Source organism: Hordeum vulgare, chromosome 1H, assembly GCF_904849725.1.
Source record: "Hordeum vulgare subsp. vulgare chromosome 1H, MorexV3_pseudomolecules_assembly, whole genome shotgun sequence".
NCBI lineage: Eukaryota > Viridiplantae > Streptophyta > Magnoliopsida > Poales > Poaceae > Hordeum > Hordeum vulgare.
Window position 1 is genome coordinate 384,370,718 of NC_058518.1, and position 17,681 is coordinate 384,388,398.

General features: G+C 43.4%; 1 protein-coding gene across 4 annotated transcripts in view; it reads right to left on the bottom strand.

Annotated features, from left to right (window-relative positions):
- Positions 1–3,413, bottom strand: part of LOC123439274 (palmitoyl-protein thioesterase 1-like) — a 47,263-nt gene extending 43,850 nt beyond the window's left edge. The window contains exons 1-5 of one of the 4 annotated variants that reach the window (XM_045116031.1): positions 3,125–3,413; positions 2,939–3,023; positions 346–397; positions 244–264; positions 105–158 (exon numbers count right to left, since the gene is read on the bottom strand). In XM_045116031.1, coding sequence (XP_044971966.1) covers positions 105–158; positions 244–264; positions 346–397; positions 2,939–3,023; positions 3,125–3,233 — 321 coding nt within the window. In that variant the 5' untranslated portion in view covers positions 3,234–3,413. The remainder of the gene's footprint in view (positions 1–104; positions 159–243; positions 265–345; positions 398–2,938; positions 3,024–3,124) is intronic. The other 3 variants (XM_045116017.1, XM_045116023.1, XM_045116010.1) reach the window with 3 other exon arrangements.
- Positions 3,414–17,681: the final 14,268 nt, after the last annotated feature.

The window sequence follows — 17,681 nt, forward strand, 5'->3', positions numbered from 1 at the left end:
ATAAGAGCACAGTAATACAACAAGTATAGCACAGAGAATATATGCACATTATGACACTGTATTGTTGCCATGAACCCAATTATGGCACATCAGCATGACCGCACCTGAGAAAGACCAATTATGTTGTAACCTTCACGAAGTTCTTCCATTTCCTTTACCTGGAAAACCAGTTTCAGCAATGATAAAGTACCATGACGACTCTGGATACTATACAGAAAAGCAGCACTGAAGAATCTGCATCACCTTCTTGCAAACCACATTTGCCTGTAGATGACCGTGCGATCTTAGAAACTTCTACAAGGAACAGTTTATTTAGTTAAAGAAAATTAAGAGTAAAAGCCCGACCTGATCTTGAAGTGGCATTAACCAGGAATCCCATGATCCTCTCCCAATTTCTCTGTACAGGAAGATGTTCAAATTTCAACAATAAACTCCAGAACAACTGCCATGAGCTTAATTATTTTAGTACATTCAAACAAGAAGAGCCACACCAATCCTACTATGGGGTGTAGTAATGGTACTGACTACTGAGAGCTAGCGGACATATCATCTGGCAGAAGCTGGTACATAGATTGGTCAGGCTCTTAATTTCTGAAGTTAAAGCCTAATTAAATCTACTAATATCTAAATAGGAGCCCCCCACTACTTGATTTCTCTGCCTTCTCATGCATCCACGTCACCATAATTATTTTCGGCCATTTGATTCACCACGGATGGCTCAGATCTGTTGCTCAAATTGATCCTGGTGCTTCACGCGGTCACGCCCCTCGGCTTGACTCCCTAGTCGACCCACGGAAGCGGAAACGCAAAGTGAACCGTCGGAAACATCCTTCGTTCAGAAACGCTCGCCGTCTCTTAATCCCCATCCGTCGCTCTCCCCAACGACACAACACCCCATGGGGCGACTGCCGCAGCAGAACGCAGCTTCATCTAGGGTTTGCAGCCACCGTCAGGGGGTAGAACCGGCGACCATGGTGGGGATGGCGCGGCAAGATCGCAAGGCGATCGATCTAGAGGATGGGTGGAGCCGCAGTTCAGCCGCATCAACAAACTTAAAACCAGCCTCGAGGGCAAGCTGGAGCCGCAGTTCAGCTCAATCTGAGGAATCGTGATTCTCTAGGTAAGTCGCCTCTCTCCCCGCCTCCCTCCGGCCATGCATAGGCTGCCCCTTTTTGGATCTGATCTACCCCCCAGGTTCGTCTCTTTTTGCAGCGCAATATGGTATACAAACAACAACACAACCACTTCTGTTCTATCCTTGCCAAGAAACAAAGGAGAGGCTACCCTTCGGTTCTATCCTCTGGGTCACCCACTTCTGTTTACACTTTACCTATTTTATTACCAATTGGGAAAGCCTCCGCTTCTGCTATGTTACATGTATGGGAATGATCTGTATTTTATGATCTAAGTTTCGTTTAGTTTTTTCACAGGGCCTTAAAACATCGAAGTTTCCCATCTGGAGGCTGCATTGAGTGGCAGCGATCTAAATGACTCCCAGTCCGAGCCCATGAAGCAGTGTGGTTGCCAAGCATGGCATGACTTAATGCATGATGATTATTGTGTAAAATCAGGTAGGTCCATGCCCAATCTCGACTCTACTATTATAATTTTTTGGTTGCTTTTCTGCATAAGTTTTTCTTGATATATTATTGTTGTTGCATAAATTTTAAGAAACAAATTTGATCTTGCAGCAAATACTATATCTTCGATATGTAGATTATTGGAACGTATAGGAACTGCTCGATATGACAGCTTAAACAAGAAGGTGCATTATGATTTTTTGTAGGATAAACATTCTCAATGTTTTAAGCTGGGACAATGTCGAATAACATGTTGTTGGACCAACTATGGTCTTGAGGTTTGTGCCAATATAATATGATCTCCATTGTCTGTTAATCTGTTACTGATATTATCATGACAATTCTTGCTTATTAGGGCTGATATATAATTATGCTTTAGTACTCATTTTATCACATGTCGTTTGTTATCCTGCTAAAGGAGAACATAAACATCTTGCAAAAGAATCATTTTTCCATGTGCTATCGTTGGAATACACTACTAAGCAAGTTGAGCCTAAGTTTTCCCCTCCTAAATTTGTGGTTGTATCTCTTTTCTCTCATATATCCATCTCTTAGTTTTTATCCATTCCCTTATTTGTTCCGTACTTATCTGATAATTTTCACTGTTAGAGACAAAGATTGAAGCAAGGGCGCATGTATATGTGAGCGTGAATGTTAATCAAGATGTACATATAATCTTTTCAGCTAGCATAAAGTTCAAATGTGTTCTATATAGTTATATCTGATGATATATTGATATAAAGATAGCCAAATTATGAATGTAGTTCCCCATGCTTGCCAGACATGAAAAAACTACGGGGTTTGTTGTTCTATTGTATTAATTTCAATAACTAGCAATTACCAGTCGTGAGTTCACCTTTCATCTGACATGTTTCATGCTAACATGCTTAGAAAAAATAATGTTATCCCGCACCAATGTCCCGCGGCAACGAGCGGGGCATCACCTTGTTAACATTACTAATGTGGGGATCCATAATTATTGGCATTAACATGGAAACGAAAATAACGTTTTATGCTATATTGTATAACACAGATCATAAGATTTAACTCACATAAGTTTTACACCACATATTATCGAGGGAGGTGGGATGTCGCAACATCCACATACGGACAGTACATATTCGTTGCTTAACACGCGGACAACACACCAAACAAAAAAATCGACAGAGTTCAAATCAGCAAGCCCAACACACAGAGGTTCACAGACCGTCATTGGCTTATAATAACTAAAATCAACATAACTGCATAACGGTAGAGAATACTTCTCCGCGCTGTAATCAACATAACTGCATGAGCACACGGACAACAAGAACAATCTGCGAGAAGCGGGGTAAGGGAGTAGGAGAGAAGGCCATTACATGCAGTATCCCTTGGATCCCGACCACTCCGCGAGCTCGTCGGTGAAGGAGGCGATCCCGTTGTTCCCGCACTGGTCCCCGATCCCTGCGCCCGAGCACAGCCAGCCAGCAAAAGCCTCAAGACGAAACCCTAACGCCAAAACAGACCTAGAATCGATACGATAACGGGGACCCCGGAACCCTAACCGTGCAGGACGATGAAGGGCACCGCGGAGGCCACCGGCGCGAGCGCCGCGAAGACGGCGGCGACGACGAGGGCCAGCAGGAGGGAGACGACGGGGGACAGCGCGGCCATCGTCTTCCGGTCGAGGATCTAAGGCTAGGGCTTCGCCCTCTCTCGCGCTCCCGCTCCGGCCCACCCTCGTCGCCGCACGAGGAGTGTGCGGCCGCGGAAATGGTGAACGGGGCGGAGGGGAGAAGGGGGAGGAGGACTAGGAAGAGCAGTTGTGGCCTTGTGGGTGAACTTGCTGCTCGGGGCCCCCGTGTCAGAGAGGTTTGGTGCGACCGTTGAGAGCTCCGACGCTCCAAGGCTCGACGCGCTTGGGCCGCAGACAAGTGGGCCCATGAATAACTATCCCGCCGGTATTTTCCTTTTAATAATTTAGTTATTTACAAAAGATTCTGTAGGGTTGTTGCCGTGTTGCGAGTGGTTGTGTTTAGCTCACGGGTGATGACATGCGGGTCCCACGTTAAGAAGGGCCCCAAAACCAGTGGCATAGCTTCTAAGCTGTCATAGTCCCACCCGATGGCTGAAGCTATTGCTTGCAAGGAAGAAATAGGAGCTCTTGCTTTATCTTAAACCAAATTCAGCAATTGATTTCTTTTCTTTCTTTGCAAGTGAATACTTGTACACATACGCTTCTATGTTGCCTATTTTTTTCTAGAGAAGTTTATGTTTCTTAGGTGGCATAACTTTCCCTTTGAGGCCTCTTGTTTGATAGGAATTGGAGGTACTCTTCATCCATGGTTGAAAGGAACAAAGCAAAGGAAACTCTAAAAGTGATGAATTCTTACATTCATCTTAATTTAAACGACAAAAATGTACTAGGAATTTTACATTTCAACCGGGCTTTGCAAAGAGGTGACTAGGCCCGGATAGCAAAGTTTCCACCCCAAAGATGACGATGTCAATGTGGAGCCCGTGTGGGGCTTTGTTTTTTTTCAAAAAAAGATGACAATGTTTGAGGTAAAAAGGCGTCATCAACTCGAAAACTATAACAGCCTGAGATCGACGCTTCAGAAGATTACCGTTTTATTTTGTTGTCGTCGTGTGATTCGTTTGTTTGTCGGATTCATCATCGCATCATTCGCACCATCCGCATTGCATCGTCACTCTGTTGTGAGCATTTTTGAAAACTTGCATCCGATGGTAGTCGTCGGTTCTCTCTGTTCGTGTCGTCAGCCATTTCGAGACAATCACACACGCACGCGCCCGCGGCATCGATAAAAATATTGTTTTAAAGGTGCGTATAAAATATTCCTGGATTGGGCCGAAAGTTGTTGTGCGGTCTTGTTTTATTGTAGGTAGACCGCATGCCAAATTTTGTCGCAATCCGAGGTCGTTTGGTACCCTAATGGTCAACCGTAGCAGCGCCGTATCGGTTTGTTTATCACACGTTTTCGATGTTTCTAAACAAACCTGTCACGGGCCCCAATATCCCCTCATCTCAGCCCATGGCCTCTCTCCATAGCCCTTGGCCCACCAAACCTTGCCCCTCCAATCCGTCTGTCTGATCGTGATCTTACGGTCGAAATCGGCCTAAAAAACTCCAAACCCTAGCCCCAACCTATAAAAGGAAGGCCTTCCTGGTACGGGGCAAACCCGTGGGTGGCCCGATCTTCACGAATTGGAGGTGGATTTGGGGAAGAACGCGAAGAACACGAGAAACACGAGGGGAAAACGTGGAGAAATCAAAGGGGAAAACACTCTATTAGATAAGATCCACACCAAGTACTCCTCAATCACAAGCAATACAAGAGGTGCATCAAGATCCAAGTACAACTATGGAAATAAGGATACATAGGTAGTTCATCCCAAATCCCAAAGGGAGATGGGATCTTGAATCCACTAGGGATCTTCCCTCGGAATGGGCCTTGACATCCACTAGGTGATCTTCTCTCATAGAGGCATCTACTCCATGGGAGAGGTAGTGGAAGGAGCTAGGCTTAACTAACTATGAGCTAAGCCATTGCTAACCCTAGAATGAAGGTGGGGGAGGAGTATATATAGTCCTAGTCATGAAGGGGTAAGTCGAGATACAAGGACATAGACCCACGGCCGCGTACAAGAGGCTCTGGACGTCTGGAGGGCATAAGACGTCTGACGGATCGCGAATGTACGGACGTCCGGACGGTGTTGGTCGTCCCGAGGCTGGGAAGTGTCGTACGTACAAAGGGCGTCGGACGTCCGATCGATGTAGAGTTATGCTCGTCTTCTGGCTGGGCTGAACTCCATGCATCGGACCTCCGGAAGCTATAGACTCCGCACCTCCGTCTTCTTCTGCATTCACATCCATGATTCCCTTGCGGATGGTGTAGTCGTACACTTCGCTCGCACTCCTACTTGTCATACGTGATGCCCCGGCAATACCTATGCATGCACACGGGTGGAGTGTCAAGTAGTATGCCATCCTCGAAGGGTTCAAGTGAACACGTGTAAAGGAGAAGATTCATCTTTATGTATGTGAAGTAGATGCCACACGTGTCACTTGCCAAATGGTCTCTTGTCACGGTTATGTCCATGGGATGCTCCACATCATCCCTCCCCCTTGGGAAAGATCCGTCCTCGGATCAAGATCCAAATCACCATGGGAAGGAAATGGCGTCATCGTGTAAAAGTGGACGATCACCAAGCTCTCATCATCATCAAGCTCTAAACGGGCACTCTCCAATGTTGCACTGTCTTGGAGCAAAGACAACAAGCACTTGGAAAAACAAATGTGGTTAGCGTTAGTGCATAACCAAGCATTCAAGTGGTGATTCACCGCACAAGTGTTGTCATCATGCATATCATATGGTGTGACAAGGGATTGTGGCATGGCATGTGAGCATACAAATTGAGCACAAGCAATGCAACTATGGAACCAAGTATGCAAAGGTGAGGTAGGGATGCAAATATGCGTGACAATATAACACGCATCTTCCTCGTGGTCATAGAAATCATGCACACAACAATTAACAAACGGTCTATCATAGGCATAGGAGTCATTCACAACACCAAGTAAAATGTAGTGTCTATACACATGAGGCAACCCAAAGTGCAAGACAATGCAAGCATAATGTGCACATGGTGTAGTGAATATAGTGATGCACTCAACACAATAGAAAGAGCAATCGGTCATCATGTGTGAGGCAAGCAAGTCAAGCATGTAGCAAGCAACATGGCATGGTAAATGTGAAGTATAGGCATTGTTGCAACCAAGCATATGATATGAGAAAAGAATCCACAAGTTGGATGCAACACACAAGGCATATATGTCATGAGGTATGGAAAAATAGCAATCAAGAATGGAAGCAATATCTCTAACATGTGTGCAAGTAAGTGGTCCAAGAAGACCCATATATGTCATGTCACAAGCAACACAAAGTAGGATGAGCCACAATATCCATGTTCAAGAAGCATGTCACCTCAGAAGCGTGACCTTGTGCATTCTTCACAATTACGATGCGCAAGCAAGTGCCATAAATGTGTCGGTCTAGCAAGGCTCGCTATCAAGAGCTTGAATTGTCAACTCACGTGAAGTGGAAGTTATCATGTAGTCGAAGTATCCTACACATACACACAACAAAGGAAATATTGTATGTGCATAGTAGACAAACACATCATCCATCATGATGGTTCTCTTCTCTTGCACATAATAATTAGAAGCAAAAGTGCATGAATAATATGATGCAACAATGGCTATATTCATGGCACTAGGCATATGGTGGAAAGAATGAAGGATATCATGCTTCACATGAAAGATGTCAAAAGCTCCAATAATATGAGAGAAAGCTATGGGGGCAACCTCATTCACAAAATTCCTGGCATTGTTGCATTCAATACATGGCAAATCTAGCATGAAAGAGGCAACACATGGAGATATATGACAATATGCAATATCAATCATGTGTGAAGCATGGCAATGGTTGCCATCAACCGCATGAAGTGAGCAAGTGTGAATCATTGGTGATGTAACATAGGCAAGCATATTGATCATGTCGTGCAAACTAGTAGTGCGAAGATGCAACATACTAGAGGAAGTCATGGCAATCATGTCACGTGAGAAAATAGTGGACGTAGACAATGCACATGACATATCGCAAGCAGGAAACTAAACATGACCAATATATCATCATAGGAATGGGGTACATAGCAAACATGGCAATAGCAAGTAATATCTCCACCAAGCTTGCAAAGACACATACAAATATGAGAATCAAGTGTCATGTGAGATGCAAGGCATGTGTCACAAGTGCATGTCAAGGGCATATAAATGATTATATCATGCAAAGTGAACATGGCAATTTGGGAAAATGATATATAATGGACAATAAGTCATAACCATGTGAGAGCCATGTAGAAGAAATGCACGAAGAATTTGTGAAAAGAGGGTGGGTGGAGGGAAATCACTCCATGGTGGCGCACGTCTTCGTTGCTCTCTAGAGCTCGTTTCATCAACTCGTGCGGTTGCGAGGTTGATGAAGAATCATGTGTACCTACACAAGAAGGAGACACACGAAACAAAGTGTGTGCGTGGTAAATATACACATCATCCATCATGATGTGTATGTGTGTGTGAGAATTATCTCAAGATAATCAATGCGCAAAGAAATTTTAGGCATCGTATAGGAATACGTCATCCATCATGCAATGATAGTTATTATGCTCAACATGAGTGCGACGCAAATTATAGCAAGTGCATAGCACAAGCATATCATCCATATCAATGCCAAGCATATTGTGCACACAAATATGAGGATCATGCAAAGTGTAGGATGAATCAAAATCTGCTAATAGATATGAGGAAACTATGGGGGTCTCCTCATGTGCAATAGCGGGAGCATAGTATGGAAAATATGAACAACATCCAAAACAATGCATTTCCAAAGCATGGTTGTCATGGCATGGTATATGTGAACAATTCCGTAAATGATGCAAAGGAATCATGGAAATATTATCACAAGAAAAGCAAACGCCGATAACCATGGGTTTGTCATTTATGCCATATGTGCAAATTGGGTTAATTTTAATGGCATATGCATATGTACTACGATGAGCTTGCAAAGATGCAATATGGGTGATCTCATGCATAGCATATGACAAGTCAAGCGGATTATCAAACATGATGTGACATATAGAGTTCTCACAAGATATCCTATGAAATATAGCATCACAACTAATAGACTCCACATCAGAATCGTCAAATGCATCATAAATGGCTAATTCATCACATGTGAAAGTCGCATAATCATGAAGCATGGCAATAGGGGAATCATCATCATGCAAGCAATCAATGTCCACTAGTGGGACAAGAGCATCACCTTCGCCTATGTTACCTTTGTCATTTCATATGTGTGGTGTAGGTGAGGTGGCATAGACCAACTCGTGGTCCTCGTCGTCGTGATGGAACCATGTGGGGGTGCATCATACCCCACCATGGCCATCGTCTTGTCCAAAGGGAGAGCGAATTTGTCCAGGATCGGCGCGTCATTGTATATGGGACCTAACACCAAATGAGAAGACACAATAGAGGTAGAGGTTAAGTTGCTAGAAATAGAAGTGGCCTCACATGCCCTATCTGTTGGAGAACGGCGCATGTGAAAACAAAAATTCCTACGCGCACATAAGATGTATCCATGGTGATGACCATCTACGAGAGGGGAGAGTGCATCTACATACCCTTGTAGGCCGCTAAGCGAAAGCGTATATAACGCGGTTGATGTAGTGGAACATCTTCGCGATCCAAATCACAACCCGTCCCGCGATCTCACCATGATCCGTCCCGCGATCTCATCACGATCTGTCTCGCGATCTCATCACGGTCCTTCCCGATCTAGCGCCGAACGGACGACACCTCTGCGTTCAGCACACATACGGCTCGATGATGTCTCCTCCTTCTTGATGCAGCAAGATAGGAAGGAGAAGTGGATGGGATCTCAACTAGCACAATGACATGGTGGAGATGATGGTGGAGCAGTGCCAGTAGGGCTTCACCAAGCGCTGCCAGAACCGATCCGAGGAGAAAACGGAGTTATGGGAGAGGTAGGGCTGCCACCGGGGAGTGGGATTGATGTGTTCAGCCCCTCCCTCTCCCCCACTATATATAGGAGGCTAGGAGGACGGTTGGGTCGCAGCCTTAGCCCCTCCTCCAAGGAGGGGGCATGGGCCTAGGGAGGTTTCCTCCCTCCCCAAGGCACCCAGGAGGTGCCTTCACCTTTAGGGACTCTTCCCTCCCAACCGCATTGGCACTTGGGGGCTGGCCGAACAAGGCTTGGACTCTTCCTTACAGTCCATGCACGTCCTAGGGGCTGGAGGGATCCTTCCGGACTCCTTCAAAACCCTTTGGAACCTTCCAGAAGCTTCCCGGTACAATACCGATAAAACCCCAAACTTTTCCGGTAGCCAAAATAGGACTTCCCATATATAAATCTTTACCTATGGACCATTCCGGAGCTCCTCGTGATGTCGAGGATATCATCCGGGACTCCGAAGAACATTTGGTCACCAACATACATTTCCCAATACTACTCTAGCGTCACAGAACGTTAAGTGTGGAGACCCTGCGGGTTGGAGAACTATGCAGACATGACCGAGACACCTCTATGGTCAATAACCAATAGCGGGACCTGGATACCCATATTGGTTCCTACATATTCTAAGAAGATCTTTATCGGTCGAACCATGATGTCAAGGATTCAATCAATCCCGTATGCAGTTCCCTTTGTCCATCGGTATGTTACTCGCTCGAGATTCCATCGTCGGTATCTCCATACCTAGTTCATTCTCGTTACCGGCAAGTATCTTTACTCGTTCCATAATACAAGATCCCGTGACTAACTCCTTAGTCACATTGCTTGCAAGGCTTATTGTGATGTTGTATTACCGAGTGGGCCCTGAGATACCTCTCCGTCACACGGAGTGACAAATCCTAGTCTTGATCCGTGCCAACCCAATAGACACCTTCGGAGATACCTGTAGAGCACCTTTATAGTCACCCAGTTACGTTGCGACGTTTGGTACACACAAGGAATTCCTCTGGTGTCCGTGAGTTGCATGATCTCATGGTCATAGGAACAGATACATTGACATGTAGAAAACAATAGCAATAAACTAACACGATCATATGCTACGTTCATAATTTGGGTCTTGTCCATCACATCATTCTACTAATGATGTGATCTGTTATCAAGTGACAACCCTTGTCTATGGTCAGGAAACCTTGACCATGTTTGATCAACGAGCTAGTCAACTAGAGGCTCACTAGGGACTGTGAGTTGTTTATGTATCCACACATGTATTTGAGTTTCCAATCAATACTATTCTAGCATGGATAATAAATGACTATCATGAACAAGAAAATAAAATAATAACCAATTTATTATTGCCTCTAGGGCATATTTCCAATAGTCTCCCACTTGTACAAGAGTCAATAATCTAGTTCACATCATTATGTGATTATAATGAATCTAACACCCATAGAGTTATGGGGTTCGGTCATCTTGCTTGTGAGAGAGGCTTTTAGTCAATGGGTCTGAACCTTTCAGATCTGTGTGTGCTTTACAAATCTCTACGTCATCCTATAGATGTTGCGTCATTTGGAACTATTCTACATGAGAGCTCCACTATACGAATCCGATTTACTATTCGTAGTTATTCGAATTAGTGTCAAAGCTTGCATCAACGTAACCCTTTACAACGAACTCTTTTATCACCTCCATAATCGAGAAAAATTCCTTAGTCCACTAGTTACTAAGGATAACTTTGACCGCCATTGAGTGATCCATTCCTGGGTCACTCTTGTACCCCTTGACAAAGTCATGGCAAGGCACTCATCAGGTGCGTTACACAACATGGCATACATTAGAACCTATGGCTAAAGCATAGGGGACGACCTTCGTCCTTCTTCTGCCGTGGTCAGGTTTGAGTCTTACTCAATATTCACACCTTATAATACAGTCAGGAACTCCTTCTTTGACTGATCCATTTTGAACTCCTTCAAAAACTTGTCAATGTATGTATTCATCAAAAGTTTTATCAAGCGTCTTGATCTATCTCCATAGATCTTGGTGCTCAATGTTCAAGTAGCTCAATCCAGGTTTTCCTTTGAAAAACACTTTTCAAACAACCATATATGCTTTCTAGAAATTCTACATCATTTCCAATCAGCAATATGTCAACCACATATACTCATCAGAAATTCTATAATGCTCCCACTCACTTTCTTGGAAATACAAGTTTCTCATAAACTTTGTATAATACCAAAAGCTTTGATCACTCATCAAAGTACTTATTCCAACTCCGAGATGCTTGCTCCAGTCCACAAAAGGATCGCGGGAGCTTGCATACTTGTTAACATCCTTAGGACCGACAAAACCTTCTGGTTGTATCACAAACAACCTTTCCTCAAGGAAACTGTCAAGGAAACAATGTTTTGACATCCATCTGCAAGATTTCATTATAAATAATGCAACAATTGCTAACATAATTCCAACAGAGTTTAGCATCGCTACGGGTGAGGAAGTCTCATCGTAGTGAGCTCCTTGAACTTGTCAGAAACATCTTTGCGACAAGTCGAGCTTTCTTAATAGTGACATTTACCATCATCGTCCATCTTCCTTTTAAAGATCCACCTGTACCTAACAGCCTTACGACCATCAAGTAGTTCTTCCAAAGTCTACACTTTGTTTTCATACATGGATCCTACCTCGAATTTCATGGTGTCCAACCATTCGTCGGAATCCAGGCCCACCATCGCTTCTCCATAGCTCATAGGTTCATTGTTGTCCAATAACATGACCTCCAAGACAGGGTTACCGTACCGCTCTCGAGAAGTACGTGACCTTATCGACCTACGAGGTTTGTAGTAACTTGATTCGAAGCTTCATGATCACTATCATCAGCTTCCACTTCAATTGGTGTAGGCGCCACAGGAACAACTTCCTGCGCCCTGCTACACACCGGTTGAAGTGACGGTTAAACAACCTCATCAAGTTCCACTATCCACCCACTCAATTCTTTCGAGAGAAACTATTTCTCGAGAAAGGACATGTTTCCTCAAACAAACACTTTGCTTTTGAATCTGAGATAGAAGGTATACCCAACTGTTTTGGGAATCCTATGAAGATGCATTTATCTGCTTTGCATTCGAGCTTATCAGGCTGAAACTTTTTCACATAAGCGTCGCAGCCCCAAACTTTTAAGAAACAACAGCTTAGGTTTCTCCAAACCATAGTTCATACGATGTCATCTCAACGGAATTACGTGGTGCCCTAGTTAAAGTGAATGCAGTTGTCTCTAATGCCTAACCCAAAAAATGATAGTGGTAATTCAATAAGAGACATCATAGTATGCACCATATCCAATAGGTCGCAGCTATGACGTTCGAATAAACCATCACACCATGGTGTTTGAGGTGGCATTAGTTGTGAAACAATTTCCACATTGTCTTAAATGTGTACCAAACTCGCAACTCGGATATTCATCTCTACGATCATCTCGTAGACATTTTATCCTCTTGTCACGACGATCTTCCACTTTACTCTGAAACTATTTGATCCTTTCAATAATTCAGACTTGTGTTTCATCAAGTAAATATACTAGTATATAATCAAATCATTTGTGAAGTAAGAACATAACGATATCCATTGCGTGCCTCGGCACTCATTGGACTGCATACGTCAAAATGTATTACTTCCAATAAGTTACTTTGTTGTTCCATCTCACTAGAAAATGAGGCCTTCGTTCATATTGCCCATGTGGCATGATTTGCACGTCTCAAGTGATTCAAAATCAAGTGAGTCCAAACGATCCATCTGCATGGAGTTTCTTCATGCGTTTACACCAATATGCATGGTTCGCATGTCTCAAACGATTCAAAAATGAGTGAGTCCAAAGATCCATCACTATGGAGCTTCTTCATGCGTTTTGCACAAATATGACTCAAGTGGCAGTGCCACAAGTAAGTGGTACTATCATTACTACTTTGTATCTTTTGGCATCAAATATTGTGAACATGTGTAATACTACGATCAAGATTCAATAAACCATTCATATTAGGTGCATGACCATTGAAGGTATTATTCAAGTAAATAGAATAACCATTATTCTCTTTACATGAATAATCGTATTGCAATAAACACAATCCAATCATGTTCATGCTCAACTCAAACACGAAACAACATTTAGGTTCAACACTAATCTCGAAAGTAGAAGGAGCGTGCGATGGTGATCACATCAATCTTGGAAACACTTCCAACACACATCGCCACCTCGCTTTAGCTATTCTCCGTTTATTCCGTAGCTTTTACTTCGAGTTACTAACACTTAGCAACCGAACCGGTATCTAAAACCCCAGTGCTACTAGGAGTACTTGTAAGGTACACATCAATATCATGTATACCCAATATAGTTTCGGCGACTTTGCCAGCCTTCTCATGTACCAAGTATCAAGGGTAGTGTCGCTTCATTGACCGTTCCCCTCATATTAGAAGCACTTAGTCTCAGGTTTGGGTTCAACCTTGGGTTACTTTACGAGAGCAGCAACTGGTCTTCCATTCATGAGGTATCCCTTCTTGCCCTTGCCCTTCTTGAAACTAGGGGTTTCACTAACCATCAACAATTGACGCTCCTACTTGATTTCTACTTTCGCGGTGTCAAACATCGTGAATAACTAAGGGATCATCATGTGCATCCCTGATATGCTATAGTTCATCACGAAGCTCCAGTAGCTTGGTGGCAGTGACTTTGGAGAACTATGTCAATCACTATCTTATCTGGAAGATCAACTCCCACTCGATTCACGCGATTGTAGTACCCAGACAATCTGAGCACATGCTCAATGATTAAGCTTTTCTCCCTTACTTTGTATACAAACAATCTTGTCGGAGGTCTCATACCTCTCAACACGAGCATGAGTCTGGAATCCTAATTTCAGCTCTTGGAACATCTCATATGTTTCGTGATGTTCAAAACGTCTTGGGTGCCTCAATTCTAAGTTGTTAAGCATTACGCACTGAACTATCGCGTAGTCATAAAAAACGTGTATGTGAGATGTTCGCAACATCCACAGACGTCGCTCGGGGTTCAGCACACCGAGCGGTGCATTAAGGACATAAGCTTTCTGTGCAGCAATGTTGACAATCCTCAGTTACGAACCTAGTCCGCATAATTGCTACTATCAACTTTCAACTAAATTTTCTCTAGGAACATATCAAAAACAGTAGAGCTACAGGCAAGCTACAACATAATTTGCAAAGACCTTTTGACTATGTTCATGATAATGAGTTCAATTAATCATATTACTTAATAACTTCCACTAAATTGACATCCCTCTTGTTATTCGAGTGGTGCATGATCCAAATTCACTAACTCAAGTCCAATCACCACGTGAGTCGAGTTTAGCTTCAATGGTGAACATCTCCATGTTGATCATATCCACTATATGACTCATGCTCGACCTTTCGGTCTCTTGTGTTCTGAGGCCATGTTTGTACATGCTAGGCTCGTGAAGTTTAACCCGAGTGTTACGCGTGTGCAACTGTTTTGCACCCGTTGTATGTGAACTTAGAGTCTATCACACCCGATCATCATGTGGTGTCTCAAAATGACGAACTGTCACAACGGTGCACAGTCGGGGAGAACACAATTTTATCTTGAAATTTTAGTGAGAGATCACCTTATAATGGTACCATCATCCTAAGCAAAACAAGGTGCATAAAAGGATTAACATCACATGCAAATCATAAGTGACATGATATGGCCATGAACTTGTGCTTCTTGATCTCCATCACCAAAGCACCAGCATGATCTCCATCGTCACCGGCGCCACACCATGATCTCCATCATTGTGCTACCATCGAGGTTGTCGCGCTAACTATGTTGTTGCTACTAAAGCTACTACTAGCGATAAAGCAAAGCATCTCCAAGCGCAAAATAATTAAAGACAACCCTATGGCTCCTGCCGGTTGCCGTAGCATCGACGTGCAAGTCGATATTTAACTATTACAACATGATCATCTCATACATCCAATATATCATATAATGTCTTTGGCCATATCACGTCACATTACTTACGCAAAGCCACAACGGTGATATGCAAATTTCTATTTAACCTTCTCCAAGGATCACCTCGGTCAAATCCAATTCAACTAAAGTTGAAGAAACAGTGTCACACCCTCCTTTCACCTCACTTTCTGTGTAATTTAAAAATCCGAGTTTCTTAAAAAAAATTCAAAAACCAATGTTGTGAGTGCCATGGTTGTCATTGTATGCTTGTATGCTTGATTGAGTAGTATCAAAAACCATATTTTTCATAACATAAATATCCCCAAAAATCTTTTTCTTATTTTTGACTATTTCAAAACCCTGCTTTAGGTTGCACTACAAGTCCTCGGCAGCAAGGGAGTGCTCTTACCCAAAGATGGTGATCTGGTTCTAAAACTATTTTAACTCTCCAAAACCATAATATAATTATTTTATGAATTATTTTCCTATTTTATTCGCATGTCCATTCCTGAGGCCAGAAATGATATTCCTATATGGAAAATTACTTTTCTACCTTACAAGAATCTGAGAAATTTGGAGATACTCAGAGGACATATATTTTCCATACATAAGATTTTCAACCCCTATTTATATTCAAAATATTTCAGAAAAGCCTTGAAAACCTATTAGGTCTGTTTTGATCTTTTAGAATATTTCCAAAGGAAATATTTCCAATAAAATCTTAGAAAATTCCAGCAACCTCCCCAAGATATCTTTAGTGGCCAAACCAAGTTTCACCTCATTATAAGGTGATTTGGTTTACTTAATAATCCTAAAACCCTGTGTGTCCAGAACCAAGTTGAAACATCTCTACATTGCAAAGTTTATCCAAATGGGTTGAAATTTGCAGGAGTGTTCAACACCCCAAATGAGGACTCTCTGCCAAAAATGGGATATGCACGAGGTAATCTACCCACATTCCCCTTGGAAGGGACATATCTGCCATTTGGGGGGTGATTTCAAGTTTGCATTACCAAACTTGTCCAATGAGGTTCAAATTTGGTGGAGTATCTTATTTCTTCATCAAAGTTAATCATGTTAACTCTCATCACCAGTGGTGAGGTGTTGCTATCCAAACACATGTCGAACACCTTCTGCCATATTAGTATATCAGCCCCTACCCCACTCCACACTTAAGATCCTCCCTCCAAACTCTTTGACCAAGCAACCAGAACCACTCCCCAACTGCAGGAGAGTGGCCCCTCTTTGAGTCCAAGCAAAAGGCCCCAAAATCCTCATTCTAAGATCTAAGCACGCTGCTAGGCGCATCCGAAGCTAAGGTGGCCAACCCCGGCCGGTTCGAGGCTCCCCCTGATGCCCATTCTATTCCCCGACCGTCTCTGTGTATCACAGCATCCCCACGACCCCTCCTCTCTCGCTCTGTTGACCGGAGCGACGCGTGCCCGCGCGCGCCAGATCCAACCAGAAGACCATGGCCATGCGTGCACGCTCCTCCTCGCTCTCTCTCCCTCTCAGTGGGTCACGCAGGTCCTAAACCACGTCCTCATACCATGGTTTCGACCCCGTGTAATCACTGCCCCGCCTGCGAGCAGCGGTGAAACCACCGGCTCGGTACACCGTCGGGAGCCTATAAGTAGGCCTCCCCCTCGCTCCAGCACCTCCATCCAACCTCTCTGATGACCCCCAAGTATAGGGGATCTATCATAGTCCTTTTGATAAGTAAGAGTGTCGAACCCAATGAGGAGCAGAAGTATCTGACAAGTGGTTTTCAGCAAGGTAATATCTGCAAGCACTGAAATTATCGGTAACAAGTAGTTGTGTGGTGAGATGATTCGTAGCAAGTAACAAAAGTAACAATGGTGCAGAAAAGTGGCCCAATCCCTTTTGTAGCAAGGGACAAGCCTGGACAAAGTCTTATAGGAGGAAAAACGCTCCCGAGGACACACGGGAATTTCTGTCATGCTAGTTTTCATCATGCTCCTATGATTCGCGTTCGTTACTTTGATAGTTTGATATGTGGGTGGACCGGCGCTTGGGTACTGCCCTTACTTGTACAAGCATCCCACTTATGATTAACCCCTCTCGCAAGCATCCGCAACTACAAAATAAGAATTAAGACAAAGTCTAACCATAGCATTAAACTAGTGGATCCAAATCAGCCCCTTACAAAGCAACGCATAAACTAGGGTTTAAGCTTCTGTCACTCTAGCAATCCATCATCTACTTACTACTTCCCAATGCCTTCCTCTAGGCCCAAATAATGGTGAAGTTTTATGTATTCGACGTTCACATAACACCACTAGACGAAAAACAACATACAACACATCAAAATATCGAACGAATACCAAATTCACATGACTACTTATAACATGACTTATCACATGTCCTCAGGAACAAAAGTAACTACTCACAAAGCATAATCATACTCATGACCAGAGAGGTAATGAGTAGCATCAAATATCTGAACATAAACTCTTCCACCAAGTAATCCAACTAGCATCAACTACAAAGAGTAATTAACACCACTAGCAACCTTAC